Source organism: Thamnophis sirtalis, unplaced genomic scaffold (genome assembly GCF_051295495.1).
Source record: "Thamnophis sirtalis isolate CommonGarterSnake01/CBP01778 unplaced genomic scaffold, rThaSir2_p1.2 scaffold_13, whole genome shotgun sequence".
Lineage (NCBI taxonomy): Eukaryota > Metazoa > Chordata > Lepidosauria > Squamata > Natricidae > Thamnophis > Thamnophis sirtalis.
In genome coordinates, this window is record NW_028261393.1 from 37,637,318 (window position 1) to 37,651,664 (window position 14,347).

The 14,347-nt window shown below is 39.9% G+C and overlaps 1 protein-coding gene across 1 annotated transcript in view; it reads left to right on the plus strand.

The window, feature by feature from the left end:
* Positions 1-14,347, plus strand: part of ATRX (ATRX chromatin remodeler) — a 91,731-nt gene that overhangs the window by 70,159 nt on the left and 7,225 nt on the right. The window contains exons 24-30 of the mRNA XM_087728192.1: positions 1,613-1,701; positions 1,818-1,990; positions 5,775-5,925; positions 6,785-6,903; positions 9,107-9,215; positions 11,633-11,810; positions 13,242-13,436. Of these exons, the coding sequence (XP_087584318.1) occupies positions 1,613-1,701; positions 1,818-1,990; positions 5,775-5,925; positions 6,785-6,903; positions 9,107-9,215; positions 11,633-11,810; positions 13,242-13,436 (1,014 nt within the window). The remainder of the gene's footprint in view (positions 1-1,612; positions 1,702-1,817; positions 1,991-5,774; positions 5,926-6,784; positions 6,904-9,106; positions 9,216-11,632; positions 11,811-13,241; positions 13,437-14,347) is intronic.

The window sequence follows — 14,347 nt, forward strand, 5'->3', positions numbered from 1 at the left end:
TAGCCGTGTGGCACATGAGCGGCCTATTCTAACCGGCCTTCACTACTCCAGCAAGGTCATTGACACTATCCAAGCGGCCCGTTGTCCCTCCACCACTTGTATTTACGAGGCCACCTGGCAGGCCTTCTGCAGGTGGTGCCGCCGCGCCGGGGCTGATCCCCTCCAGGCTTTGGTGCCCTGGGTCTTGGACTTTTTGCAAACTGGACTTGACAAGGGTTTGGCGCCCAACACGCTCCGCAGGCAAATTGCGGCCTTGACCACTGTGATTGGGGGCGGCCAGGGTCATTCATTGACTCAACATTCACGGGTCAAATCCTTTTTGAAAGGGGCTGCTAACCTCAGACCTCAGACAGTGCATCGTTACCCTACTTGGGACTTGACGTTGGTGCTCAGGGCTCTTATGGCCCCTCCATTCGAGCCTATTACATCCATCAGCCTTCGGTTGCTGACTCTTAAGACTGTGTTTTTGGTAGCGATTACTTCGGCCAGAAGGGTGTCCGAATTGGCAGCGCTGTCAGTTTGAGCGGACCTCTGCATATTCCATCCCAACAGAGTCGTCCTTCGTTTGGACCCGGCCTTCCTACCAAAAGTCAACACGTTACTCCACAGGGCTCAGGAGCTCATCCTTCTGGACTTTTGCCCCAGCCCTTCTCATCCGCAGGAACGCCAGTTGCATCACCTGGATGTGCGCAGGACTCTTCGACCCTACGTGAAGCGCACTGCGTCCTTCAGGCGATCGGAAGCACTTTTTGTGTCTTCCATGGGGCAGAAGGGCAGAAGGTTTCCTCCCATACCATACAGGCGTGCATCGCTCTTGCTTATGACAGCCAATCCCGACCCGTCCCCAGGCGCATCACCCCTCACTCTACCAGGAGTGCGGCCACCCCGGCAGCCTGGGCCACACAAGCCTTGGTGGAAGAGATCTGCAGAGCGGCTACCTGGTCATCGCCATCATCATTCATCCGACACTACAAGGTTGACGTGTATGCCTCGGCTGAGGCTTCCTTTGGGCGGCGAGTATTGCAACGGGTGCTTCCCTCTACAGGGGACCCTGGACAGCCTAGCTCCCGCCCTGATTCTTAATTGCTTTGGCATGTCCCATGCTTGGATTCCCCAAGCAGCACACAGGAGAACGACCGTTGACTTACCTGAACGGTTCTTCTATGTGTGTTGCGAGGGGACTCCAAACCCACCCGCAGCTCCGGCTGGCCAGGGCTATTCGTGACTCTGACTTATGACTGGTTCTTAACTTAATCCTGACTTGACTTTACTCTGAACGTGACTGTTCCAATTATTTGGGCTACGGCCATCATTGACATTGCTATACTTCATTACCGGCTGACTTCGTACAAAACTGACCCATCCAGTCAGAGGAGGCGTGGTCACCAATTTACATAACTCAGTCTCTAGGCTAATGGACAAAGTTAACCCATGCTTGGATTCCCCTCGCAGCACACATAGAAGGACCGTTCAGGTAAGCCATCGGTCGTTCTAGAAAGTTTCATTTTTTGATAGCTGGTTCCATACGTTTTTCTATTTCTGTGCTTTAATTTGTGTTCTGAAAGTTTGAAAAAAGGATGGCTGTGCTTACTAAAAACGCCTGATCTTTCAGGGTTATTTCGATGAAGACAGTCTTGATGACTTCATAGTTTCTGATTCTGAAGAAACATCAATGAGCTTAAGCTCTGAGGAAGATACTAAGTAAGTTGAGTTGGTCTTCTGAAACGGTCAATCCATTGATTGTTGGAATTGCATGTGAAAACAGCTGGGAATAAAATGAGTGACTGAAGAGTTTTCATCTTGAAATATATTTTTAGAAAGAAGAAAACAAAGGGCAAGAAATCCAAGAAAGGCAGTAATTCCAGTGGGAGTGGGAGTGACAATGATGTAGAAGTGATTAAAGTGTGGAATTCGAGATCTCGGGGAGGTGGAGAAGGAACGGTAGAAGAGCCAATCAACAATCCTCCCATCATTTTAAAGACAGAGGAAGGTAAGTCAGATTTTTAAAGGATGTGGAGGGCTTTTTGTAGTGGGCATTTAAGGGCAGCAAAGCCCACCATTCCAACTGCCCTGCGCTTATCATGGTTTTATGCCCCAGCAGTGCTATTTTACTCCTTTTTCTGCCCCTCAAAGTTTATTAGTGGGGTGCTTAACCTGGGGACTGCAGATCCTTGAGAGCTGAGGTTAGATTTCAGGGGTTTTGTGGATGGGGTGGAAAGGTGGGGATTACAAATTTATTTTCACTAATTGCTAACAGAGATTTAGTTTATTTTGTTTTTGCTGTAATGGATTAATAAAGAAATCCATATATTACTGTAGCCCTTGGCAGTGATGGTATCCTGTTTTCTTCACTACCGGTGCGGTAGTGGGAGTGTGCGTGTCTGGGTATGCACAGAACCTTTTGCGCATGTGCAGAAGGTCCTTGATGACGTTTGGGTGGGTGGGTGGAGCCTTGCACTGCCGCCATTACCGGTTTGCCTGAACCAGTACGAACCGGCAGCATACCACTTCTGGACCAGGGGTGTCAAACCTGGACTAGGGGTGTCCAGGGGCTGGCCTGGAAATATCAAAGGACTGGCCCGTGGTGCCTCTGGTGGCTAAAACGGACTGCATGCGCCCCCCCTCCCCCATTTTCACCCTCCATGGCCTTCTGCAGCACTCTGCTGGCCAAAAAAGGCCCAAAAAGTGAGCTGAAAACGGTCCCCAAAACAGCCTGAAAAAGCCCCCCCAAACCCGCCTGGAAAATGGGCTGAAAAATGGGCCATGGAGGGTAAAAATGAGGAATGGGGGCTGCGCACAGAGACCCCCTCCTGGTGCCCATATTTGGCTGGCAGGGTGGTGCAGGAGGCATCTGTCCTGCCACCCACTCACCCCGGCCCACAGAGTAGAACTATAAAACTGATCCGGCCCTCTAAGAAATCCAGTTTGACACCTCTGCTGTAAATAACTCTTTACATGAATGTTTAAATACATCTTTCTGGGAAAGAATGGGGAGGCTTCACCATGCTTTAAAGAATCAAGAATGAACTGCTTGTAATATATTTGATAAGAAAATGTGGCTTCTATTATTAATTTTTTCTATATTCTAAACCGCAATAGATCCCAAAGGTAGTTTTCATTTTTTTTAAAAAAAAAATCAAAACAGTGAATTTATAAAACATAACTTTTAATCAGCCCAATGTAATGTTTCTTAGAAGGAAGTCCCAAAATTGGGATAAATAACAGGAGAAGTAGTGGAAGTGTACTGCTACTGTTCTGAAAGCTCAGAATTTAATATCCCAAAGTTAATGTGGTGTCAGACTTAAAAGGCATGAAGATAGCGAGAGAAAAATCAGGGTAAATGACAGGAAATGTAGTGAAAGTGCATCGTTATTTGTCAACAAGCTCAGGATTGAGGTGCCACCTGATTTTAAGGGACTGGAGGCATGAAGATTGTAAGAAACTGATTTGGACACGAGTCATTCTGGTAGCTGGGCACAAAGAAAGAACCCTTGAAGGGAGCTTGGAAACCGCAGTTGGTAAATTGCCTGCGTTGAAACAATTTCTCTTGATGCGGCTTTTTGAATACAATTTTAGATAGAGAGTTGAAAGCAGCACTATCAGTTTTCTTTGCTCGTGCTAGAAAAATGAAAATGTGACCTCCCCTCTATTTAACTTTTCTTCTCTGAAGCAGTAACTAAAGCAAAAAGATGTAAATGAGTATTTTCTTTTTCTGAGGTATATTATTGAAAGGTGATGGGTCATTTGTTTAAATGTTCCACTTCCCCAATGGATACAGCACTCAGCAAATTTGTGTGTGGAAACACCTGTAAAATAATACAAGGAGAAATTCCCATGGAAATAAATGCTGTGATTAATAGTAAAATTGATGTTCCAGAAGGAAGAAAGTTTGTTCTGTATTTAAAATAAATCATTCTCTATATAATACACTAATGAAATGAAGATTAAAGCCACAGACTTATTCTGTCTAAAGAATGTAAGTGACATAAATGAAGATAACATTGGAATCTAATAGAATGTTGTAAGACTGTAGACTCTCTTATGTATGTCAGCCTTCTCCAACCTGGGTCTTCTTCCTGTTCAGTAGTGGGATACCCTAGCCTTCACCTTTGGTTTTAGGAAAGAAAGCCATCACGACCATGCCCAGGGCCTGAAGCATGTGTAGAGCTCTTGTATACGACCCATCTAGTATTCTGTAAGCATTTTCCAGTACTAGAAATGCCATGTGGGCGCCTGAAGGACAAAAAAATACATTGGTAATTTGCCTGTATGTAGCACAATTTCTTCATACACTACAATAAGGAAAAGTATAACCTTCTTCAGGTTTTCTCCTTTCCTTTCCTTAAATGCCTTCTTAAATGCTCCCTCATGCAAATGATATCTCTGCTCATTGGTTCTACTAGAATATTTCATTTCCTCAAAGCACTAGGAGATCTTCCAGTTTATCCAATGACCAGAAGACCCATTTGCATAGAGCATATTTGGAAAAGAAGGAAGAATGAAAAGGTCTCATTTAAAATCAGGGATCTTTGTCCATTTAACCTAATGGTAAATATATTGCACAAATGGCATACATTTATATAGAGTCTTACAAAGTAATACTTAAATATTTGCAACTCTGTGGAATCTTATATTTAATGAACAACTATACTGCAGTAAATGATATGGTGATGCTTCATGCAATTCAATGAGAAATGAAGCAAAATAAGCTTGATATATATTCAAGGTATTTCCTGGAAATGTAAATTTCGGATAATATACCATTTTGTTGAAACCCAGCTGAGCCAAGTTAGATATTATATTAACTGTGGTATAAAAATTTACTATTTATAGCTATTTGATAGTCTTTAGTACCAGGATTCTAGCTAAGAACTTTTTGTTTTCATTTTCTAAACAAATGTCTTAATAATTTGGCTACAGAATTATTTGTTTACCCTGGTTAGCTCATTAAAGTCACATTGTATCCCATTTTAATAATCATTGCATAGAGAATTTCAATCATTAAATAAGTTTAAATATGGATACATAATATATGGTCACAGCCAATGATAGGTTTAAGCTACATAACATGAATCACAGTTGGAGTTAAAAGTATTTATAAATGCTTAAGAAATTGGACAATTCCATAGTTTATGCTTTAAAAACCACAATAAGATTCAAGTAAACCCTTCCATCACTCAGAGAATTGGCTTTTGGTGGGGTCATTAGAAGACAACACCCCTCATCATCATAGGTACCTCAGTCGAACAGTAGGTCAAGGCTTAACTCTGAATTAGACACAAATGGCCAGACCAGATTGTCAGTCCAGTGGTCACACCGATGTAGTGAAAAGAAATACAGTGGTAAGATTACAGAGAGAAACTGCAAATATATATTTTAGCTTAGAGGTCTTCAAACTTGGCAACTTTAAGACTTGTGGACTTCCAACTCCCAGAATTTTCCAGCCAGCATAGCTGGGAATTGAAATCCACAAGTCTTAAAATTGCCAAGTTTGGGGACCCCTGTTTTAGCTGTTTAGCTGCCCCTTCCCTGGTGAGGAAGCAGTGCATTCCCCTTCTCTCCCTAAACCTAACCAATTTCATTTTATTTATTTTGTACAATGAAAATAAAGGCTATACTAAAACTCCTGGGATATAATGCTATAATACTATAATCAAAGTGAAAGTTTAGCTAAGAAACTGGTATTATGGCTTGTTTGACTACTTGGAGAAGAGCCCATGCTTTGCCTTTTTAAGTGACATTATCCCCCCCCCCCTCCCTTTCACTTCTCTAAGGTAAAAGTACTTCCTCCAATCCTGGCAGCCCCGCCCCTGATTGGTATAAGGATTTTGTGGTTGATGCTGATGCGGAAGTGCTGGAGCATTCAGGGAAGATGATGCTCCTCTTTGAAATCCTGCGCATGGCCGAAGAACTTGGTGATAAAGTGTAAGCGATTCTTGGTGATTAAAATATATATATATATATTCCATTTTTGGGTTGCAATACAGGTGTAATGACCATGATTGAGCCCAAAATTACAGTCATAAGTTGTGCCGGTTGTTCAGCATACAAAGGACCATGTGATCATGTCCAATTTTACAACTTTTTTATGATGGTCATTAAGCGAAGAGGGTGGTTGTTATTAAGCAAACCCATTGGCAGCAAGGGGTAGTTTTAAAGAAGATATTAAATAACTATTTTTTTCTGTTTTCATGTTCATGCGACCACAGGATGCGGCAAGCAGCCATAAATTTGGACTGGTTGTTGCGCGACTCAAATGCCATCATGTGACCCCAGGGGAAGTCCGTCGGAACTTGGGAGGCGGGGTTTTTTGTTGTAACTTTAAACTTTTGCTAAATGACTTGCTAAATGGCAAGTCAAAAACAATCCGTGTACTTTCCATGCCTATATTCTTTTTTGCAGTGGAAGCAAATAAGTGCAGCTCAGGGTTAGTATGTTTTGTGGTTGGAGTCGTGAGGGTTTGGTTTTGTGTTGCAGATGTTTCATTGCTCTACTAGGTAACATGAGTGCAACAGTTAGCTTGCAATTCCTGAACTCATGAAATTCCCCTCTTAAGTGATGGAACATCTGCAGTCCAGAACCCCAAACTGGGAAAACTTCAACAATGCCATGGGTTTTCCCCTGTAAAATTGCCATCCACATTCTGCCTGCACTGATCAGCAAAACACACTTTTTAATGTCCCCTTCCATTTGTAAACAGCATTGATGGCACCAAGCACAAGACATCAGAATGCTAATTACAGGTGTGGAAACTGACAACTCTTTTGTCAATTCCCATTTTCAGCTTAGTCTTCAGCCAATCTCTAATATCCCTTGACTTGATAGAAGATTTTCTGGAGTTAGCAAACCGGGACAAAGAAGAAGAAGACGAAGAAGGGAAGAAAAAGCCAATAATATATAAAGGTAAGTAAGCAAAGATCTGAGATCTGGGAATTTTCCACACCCACATTCCTTATTTTTATATATTCCCTTCATAATGCAGCATAACACAGAGCCTTGCAACCTTGTGCTTTGCCCCTTTACCTGTCTTCTGAGATTGGTTTTTCCCCCCTTTCCTATGTGGGTAAGGTTACTCTTGCTTTGTGGAAGTGCCTTTCTGTGCAAGGAGACAGAGGCAGCCAGTATTCCGTGGTCCTTTGTGACTAAAGTGAGATCTGCAAGGGCAGCAACTGCTGCTGAAACCGTTCAGCCAGAAGTCTTCCTCTTTGGTGCAGACTCTGCAAATCTCACCACTGTGGTCTCAGGCTTAAAATTTAGACTTTTGATATATTTTTTTCCTGCCATCCTTGGCTTTCTGCAGCTTTTAGAATTTTGGAGAGCACTTGTGCATTTGAGTTCTTTTTGCCCAACTGTATATAGATGGATCATTTTACCTGCCTGATGAGCTTATGATGAACTTTACAAACAAAAAACCCAAAACACACAGACACCAGCCAGCAGAAATGTGGAAGAGTGCCTCCCTTTGAAGTTAAAAAAAGTAGGGGGTGGGAGAGGAAAAAAATTCTCTGAGCTGGCATGTTAAATAAAAGAGCTTTATGAGCAGTGGTGTCTTCAAGGCCCTTATCTCCCAGTTGAAACCTGTTTCTCTGGCTCTTTCGCCCATCACGAGCTGGGAGAAAAGCATTGTGAGGCTCTCGCTATCTTCCTTTTTCTTCATTGATATCTTCAATTTTTCCTTCAAATATTATTTGTCCTTTCATCAAGTCCATTCATTCTTCTTTTTCGGAGGCAGAGATAAGGAATTGCCTATCCTACTGTGTTCAGAGCAGGAAGTGCTTTTTTGAAAGTCCCTCCTTGTATCCATATTCTTCACAGATCAGTAGTGATTTTCTTATTTGGGAGAAAAATGTGAGGTTTCTCTAAACCCACGGCTTAAGTCCCTCAATTCAGGAAGAATCTAATTCAGTGTCTCTCAATTTAAGATGGGTGGACTCAACTCCCAGAATTCCCCAGCCAACTGAGAAGGTTGAGAAACACTGATCGAATCTAACCATGGGATTCATTTGTCTGATTAATAGCTCTGGTTTAAATGGTTCTCCATCTTGTGGGGTGGGGAGGCCTTTTGTTTTCTTGAAAAATGATAGCATTCAAGACTCCCTGAAATAACAACACAAATCCTCTACTTCTAGGGATAGCTACGTTGCTTTATTTTGAAAGCAAAGTTGTTAAAAATAGATTTTGCCTCATCATCCATATTTTAAAGTCTTTCTTGCCACTTACAGAGACTGTAACAAGCAAGATTTTTAAAAAGTAGAGTAATTAGCTGTTATAAATATTGTTTACAGTGATTAAGTATCCAATTTTAAAATTTATTTAGAAAATATAATTTCCAGGGGACAGATCAATCAGTACAAAAACCAGAAAACAATTTCCAGGAATAAAAAATCCTAGTGATAAAATACAGTTAACAAGTATCCATCTCTCTCTCCCTCCACCCACCCATCTTTAAAGATATGTCTAGTTTATTCTGCAAAATTTATACTTAACTAGTATTTTATTTGAAATCCTTCAAAACTAAGTTGCTTAAGTTGTAATGTAAATTGTTTAAATTAAGCTATTAAATTAATTGTGTCAGAATTGAAGTTGAGAACATCACATTCTGTAAGTTACATTTCAGTTCAATAATTTTAGCCTATGACAAAAATTATGTTAACCTTTACTTTATTATAAGAACGATAAAGCATGCTTTTGAGCCTTAAATAAGGACTAGTTCCTCCTCTATTTCTGTATTTCATAGGTATTTGGAGTTAAGGGGACAGAAAAAAAGCAATACTATTTTAAAGCAAGAATATAGTTTTTCGCTGAGAAAACAACATACCATTTATATATTTCTTGAGTGCATGAAGCAGAAATGGATACCTGGGAAAAGTCTGCTAGATGTCTCCACTGTGTCAAATCTAATAATTAGAAGGAGTCCAGTGACATCCTTTCAGACAGATTCAGTTAAAAGTTAGAAGATTTCTTGAACTTTCATGAATTTCATTTTTAAATATTTTTAAATATACTTTGTAAGTAATATTTTAAAAAGAAATGGAAATTGTCAGATGATGATGGACCCTTGCCTACTTGCACAATACACTTAACCCCGTGTTTTTAAAACTCCTAGGTGAAGGGAAATGGTTCAGAAATATTGATTATTATCGTTTGGATGGTTCTACTACTGCTCAGTCAAGAAAAAAGTGGGCTGAAGATTTTAATGATGTAACCAATGTCAGGTAAGAATGAAAGTGTGTGGAAGGGAGCCTTGTCTGTAGGCTAGTAGCTTGTGATTTTGGGGCCAGTCTAAACAATTGCTTCTTTTTCCAATCATTGGAAAAATCACAGAAGAAATGCCATACCTATTATTATTATTATTATTATTATTATTATTATTATTATTATTATTATTATTATTATTATTAACAGAAGGTGTTAAAGCCTGTCCTTATATACAGCCCAAATATGTTAGAATGATGCTCAATTTGACCCCTGAATCAGAGCCATATATGCTGGAATATGAAATTAGAAAACATTGTTAATGGAAAAGCTGCAGGACTTAGCAGCAGAACTGTTTAAAATAATATAAAATTATGCTATTAAATGCTCCATGCAACTTGAAATGCATCTATGAAGAACACCACAGTGGGCAAGAGATCAGAAAGCATCAATCTATATCCCAAAAAAGCATTGCTAAATAATGTTTAAAACATTAACCAACCGCCTTATCTCGTGTGCCAATAAGTTAATGCTAGATTCCAACAATCTTTGTAACAAGAACTGCCAATTATACGGTGCATGTTGGTTCAGAAGAAACAGGGCATTCAGTATCATATTCCTAACATCCAGTGGATGATGGAAACAGAAAGGGAATTCCAAAGAGCTACCTATTTTTACTTCATTGATTATACAACAACTTTTGATTGTACACATCACAATAAATTGTGGGTAGCCCTTAATGTATAATATGCTTAATCTACATGCAGACTATATCAGGCTGGATTAGAAAAAAGAGGAAATGGAGTTAAAATTGCTGCCTCAGATGCTGATGATACCTCTAATGGCTGAAAGTGAGAAAGACTTAAGGAGTCACTTGTTAAAGGTGAAAGGAGAGAATGCAAGGCAGGTTTGCTGCTTAATATGGAACAAAACCTCCTAAGGGTATGTCAAGAGACAATGCCCACCCAATATAACTGGAGAAGGAGTTGATGCAGAAACAGGCAATTTTCTTCTTGGGCTCAAATTCACAGTGTGGTGAATTTCTAAGCCAGGATTTCCCAACCTTGGCCATTTCCAGATGTGTGGACTTCCAATCCCAGAATTTTCGTCAGTAGTCATTGTGGCTGTGGAATTTTGGGAATGGAAGTTCACGTAAGCAATGTTTCCAAGGTTGGGAAAACTTGCTTTAAGCGGACGTTGTTGTCTGGCTTAGAAATTTAAGATTCCTCTCCAGATGCATTATGGACTACTCTAAATGAAATTCCCATTTAGCTCAGCCAATACTTGTCTGTCCCTCCTCCACACTTGCCTTGGGGCCTGCTCTCACACCCGATGAGAAGAAAGGCATTTGCTGCTAAGCTTTCCTTTCATTCCAGAGTCATTTTCTGATAAGAGTTTGATTGTTATAGAGTTCGCCTTGCTATCTGTCCTCTTCTTTGACATGCATATTTCTAATTTCTGACCCATGTTGTATAGCATTACAAATTTTCTGAATTGAATAAATAAGAACATATCATCTATTTTCTACTGCAGAAAACTTTTACATAGTTTTTATTGACACTTTTGGAGTGAACTTTTTCCCCATCCAATTTTGGAATGTAAATTCTTAAGGTGAAGAAATGCAGGGCAGATCGCTAGAACTGGGAAAGAGCATGCAAATGATCTGAGTGCTGTTTTGTGCTAGTGGAATTTATTATCTCCTTAATAACAGTTATAATATTTAGGTAAAACATGCCTCATATAGAAGCCCAGATTTTAGTTCATTTCATTTACATTTAAAGGTGATTGAAATTAAACAAAATGGGTAAGATTTTTCTCATTCTGCTTTCCCATCTCACTTTTCAAAAATGCAGTTTGGTAAATTGTGGGAACTGCCCAATGGTTTTTAAGAAACAAGTTTACATACTTTTGAGATAATTGAATGTTTCTTTCTTCCTATTCTTAATATTAGGAGTGTGCTGAATGTTTTGTTTCAAAGTATTGCAAGGGTGGCATTTGGCAAAGTTCAAAAGTGATGTTTTGTGTACAAAAGTGGTTGTGCTGAGCATTTTGAAAGGATCTCCAACTGATAACAGCTGTGATGCGAGCTCAGATGTGTAAATATCCTGTTTTCATTTGGCATACAATTTTACACTGGAAAAGGAACATAATATGGAATGTCATGCTCAAAATGTTTTACACTACTTCATATTCTCTTCTTAAGATTAAATATGCCCAAATGGAATGTGTAGTTTAATTAGTACATCCATCCTATGATATAACAAGATCCTCAGAATTTTATTTTATACTGTTAAAAGCATTGTCTTTTCCTTTTTCACCAAATTTAAAGAATATTCAGTATGCTTCTCTGGATTTTTTTGGCAGACTATATTTTTATTTAATTTGAGTACAAAGTGGAATAAACCTTATTTTACTCTTTATTTTATATTTTTTGCAGAGGCCGTTTGTTTATTATTTCTACTAAAGCAGGATCCCTTGGGATAAACCTAGTAGCAGCAAATAGAGTCATTATTTTTGATGCTTCTTGGAACCCATCTTACGACATTCAGAGTATCTTCAGAGTGTATCGTTTTGGGCAAAATAAACCAGTATATGTTTACCGATTTTTAGCTCAGGTAAGTCAGAACAGAATCTTTTCCACATAATGGAACTCTGATTTTTCAAGTATATTTCACACCATTGATTACACAACCTCTTGTAGTTCAAATGTTTAGCATTCTACAGAACAGACCACAAAGGTGACACTTGTCTAATGTATTGTCATATTTATTAATTTCATTGTAGCTTAATTAAATTTATTTTTCAAACAACATAAACTTTATTTTTAAATCTCATTCAGGTACATTTTCAAACAGTCTTAGATGCTATATATTTCTCTGTTGAATAGAATAGAAATGCTATTTGGTCATCCAAACATATCAGAAGTATAAAACTAATAAAAACATACAAATAGGTAGAAAGAAAACAATAGGATATGTTTGCAATAGGTTGTCACTCCATATAGTTAACCCCAATCTGATCTAAATAATCTGTCCTCTTTGAAATGGCCTTTGAAATAAAGAGTGTGGTTCAAAAAGTAAGACAATTTCTCTTGGGTGCCCCGATAAGTTTTAGTTTTTAAATAAGAATCTAAATAAGCCTCCTGGCTGAGGAATTTTGAACATTGAAGCCCACACATTGTAAAATCACTAAGGTTGAGAAACACAGTACACTGATAGAGAGCGTACTGAGAGAGGATGCTGGACCACAGATCCTTAGGCCTGATCTAGTGGGACACTGTCCCATTCTGAAAGATTTCAAATGGTATAAAGTACAATCATGTTGTACTTTGAAAGATGGAATACTGTGACCACCCCTTGTAGAGTGGGGCTGAGGAGCTGTTCTGTAGGTGGGCAGTCCCCAACCTTCCCGGCTTTGCAGACGGGGAGAAGGCGGAGTGGGGGAGGGCATGGTCTCATGCTGCATGCACTTGCACTCGCCTGCTGCTTCTCCTCCCTGGTTCTGAATCAGCTGTGGATTGGGGGCCTCTGCTGTGGGTGGTTTTCCTGTGGGAGGAGGAATGGAAGCCCTCAGTTGCCGGTTCTTTGCTGCAGAAGGGATTTGTATTGATTTTAGCATGTTTTCAGAGCCTGTCAAAGATTAAAGAGGAGCATCTACAGTTTTGAAATTGTCATAAGTTCCATTTCTTGGTAGCCAAAGGATGTTTGCTAACGACATGTCAGGGAATAGATTCTAGTTTGTCAATTTGAGGGGCTGAGTTGATTCAAAGGGCAAAACCAAGGCTTCGGGTATCCTCTAGATTTTGGCTATGTGCTGTTTCAAGGTAAATTTATGCTTTTAGTTTTCTGAAAATGATAATATCATTTGCCTAATTCTTGTTAACTGCCACCATCCGTGAAATTGGCATCCTGAACTTGTAGAAACTTTCTACCCGCCATTAAAAGCACACTCACCTGAAGAACAGGCTAATCATCTAATCGGAACAACTACAATATATACAACACCAATACCATGGCCAGTATTAATGTTTTTTTTTTCTTTTAAAGGGAACGATGGAAGACAAGATCTATGATAGACAGGTAACAAAACAATCACTGTCTTTCCGAGTGGTTGATCAGCAACAGGTTGAACGCCATTTTACCATGAATGAACTCACAGAACTCTACACCTTTGAACCAGACTTACTGGATGATCCCAGTTCAGAAAAGAAGAAGAAAAGAGACACGCCCATGTTACCCAAAGTAAGCTCCTCTATGCGGTTAGCATCTGTAGTTGCAAAATATTTAAACCTTCTGTCCTTGCTGGAAAAATAAAACAAAAACAGCCAGGAGGGCTCTCTACTCTTTTAGTTCATTACTGACCACAGCCAGTTAGCTATGGTGGCCAAATTTGCAAACCCAAGAATAGTATTTTCTCTTTGTTGTCATTGAAGATCCTGCTGTCTTGGTCACTTCTGGTGACAAAGTTCTGGTTAATAACTCATCTTCCTTATATTGATGCAGAGGATTGTTTTTTTTTTGCTTTGTACAAAAAGTTGGCTCAAGTCGATGTGGCGCAGTGGTTAGAGTGCAGCACTGTAGGCTACTTCAGCTGACTGCTAGCTGCAGTTCGGCAGTTCAAATCTTACTGGCTCAAGGTGGACTCCATCCTTCCAAGGTGCGTAAAATGAGGGCCCAAATTGTTGGGGGCAATATGCTGAGTCTGTAAACTGCTTAGAGAGGGCTGTAAAAGCACTATGAAGTGGTATATAAGTGCTATTGCTATGTGAAAATATAATACTGTTCTAGACTTTCACCATGCTGCTATTTATCTTTATTCTGAGAGTCTGTATTGAAAGGAGTGCTTGCTTAAGGCAGTTTAGACTGTTGTTGCTTTTTGCCCAACCTTTAGAATCATCTTTGTCAACCAGCTGATCACTGGGTTGACAAAAAGTCATTGCCTGTTTCCAGTTGCCATAAACTAATCATGCTATATGCCATCCCTCTGATCAGCCAGAGGGAACAGTTTCTTTTTGCCATTATCGGGATTGCCCACATGAAGAGGGAAACCATCTTTCCCTTGACCCTGCTTTCCTGCAGAATTTTCCCCGCTCCAAGGATGGCTGGGAATGGGAACCATTGCACTGCTCCTCGCTCCCAGCAGCCCCTCGTAC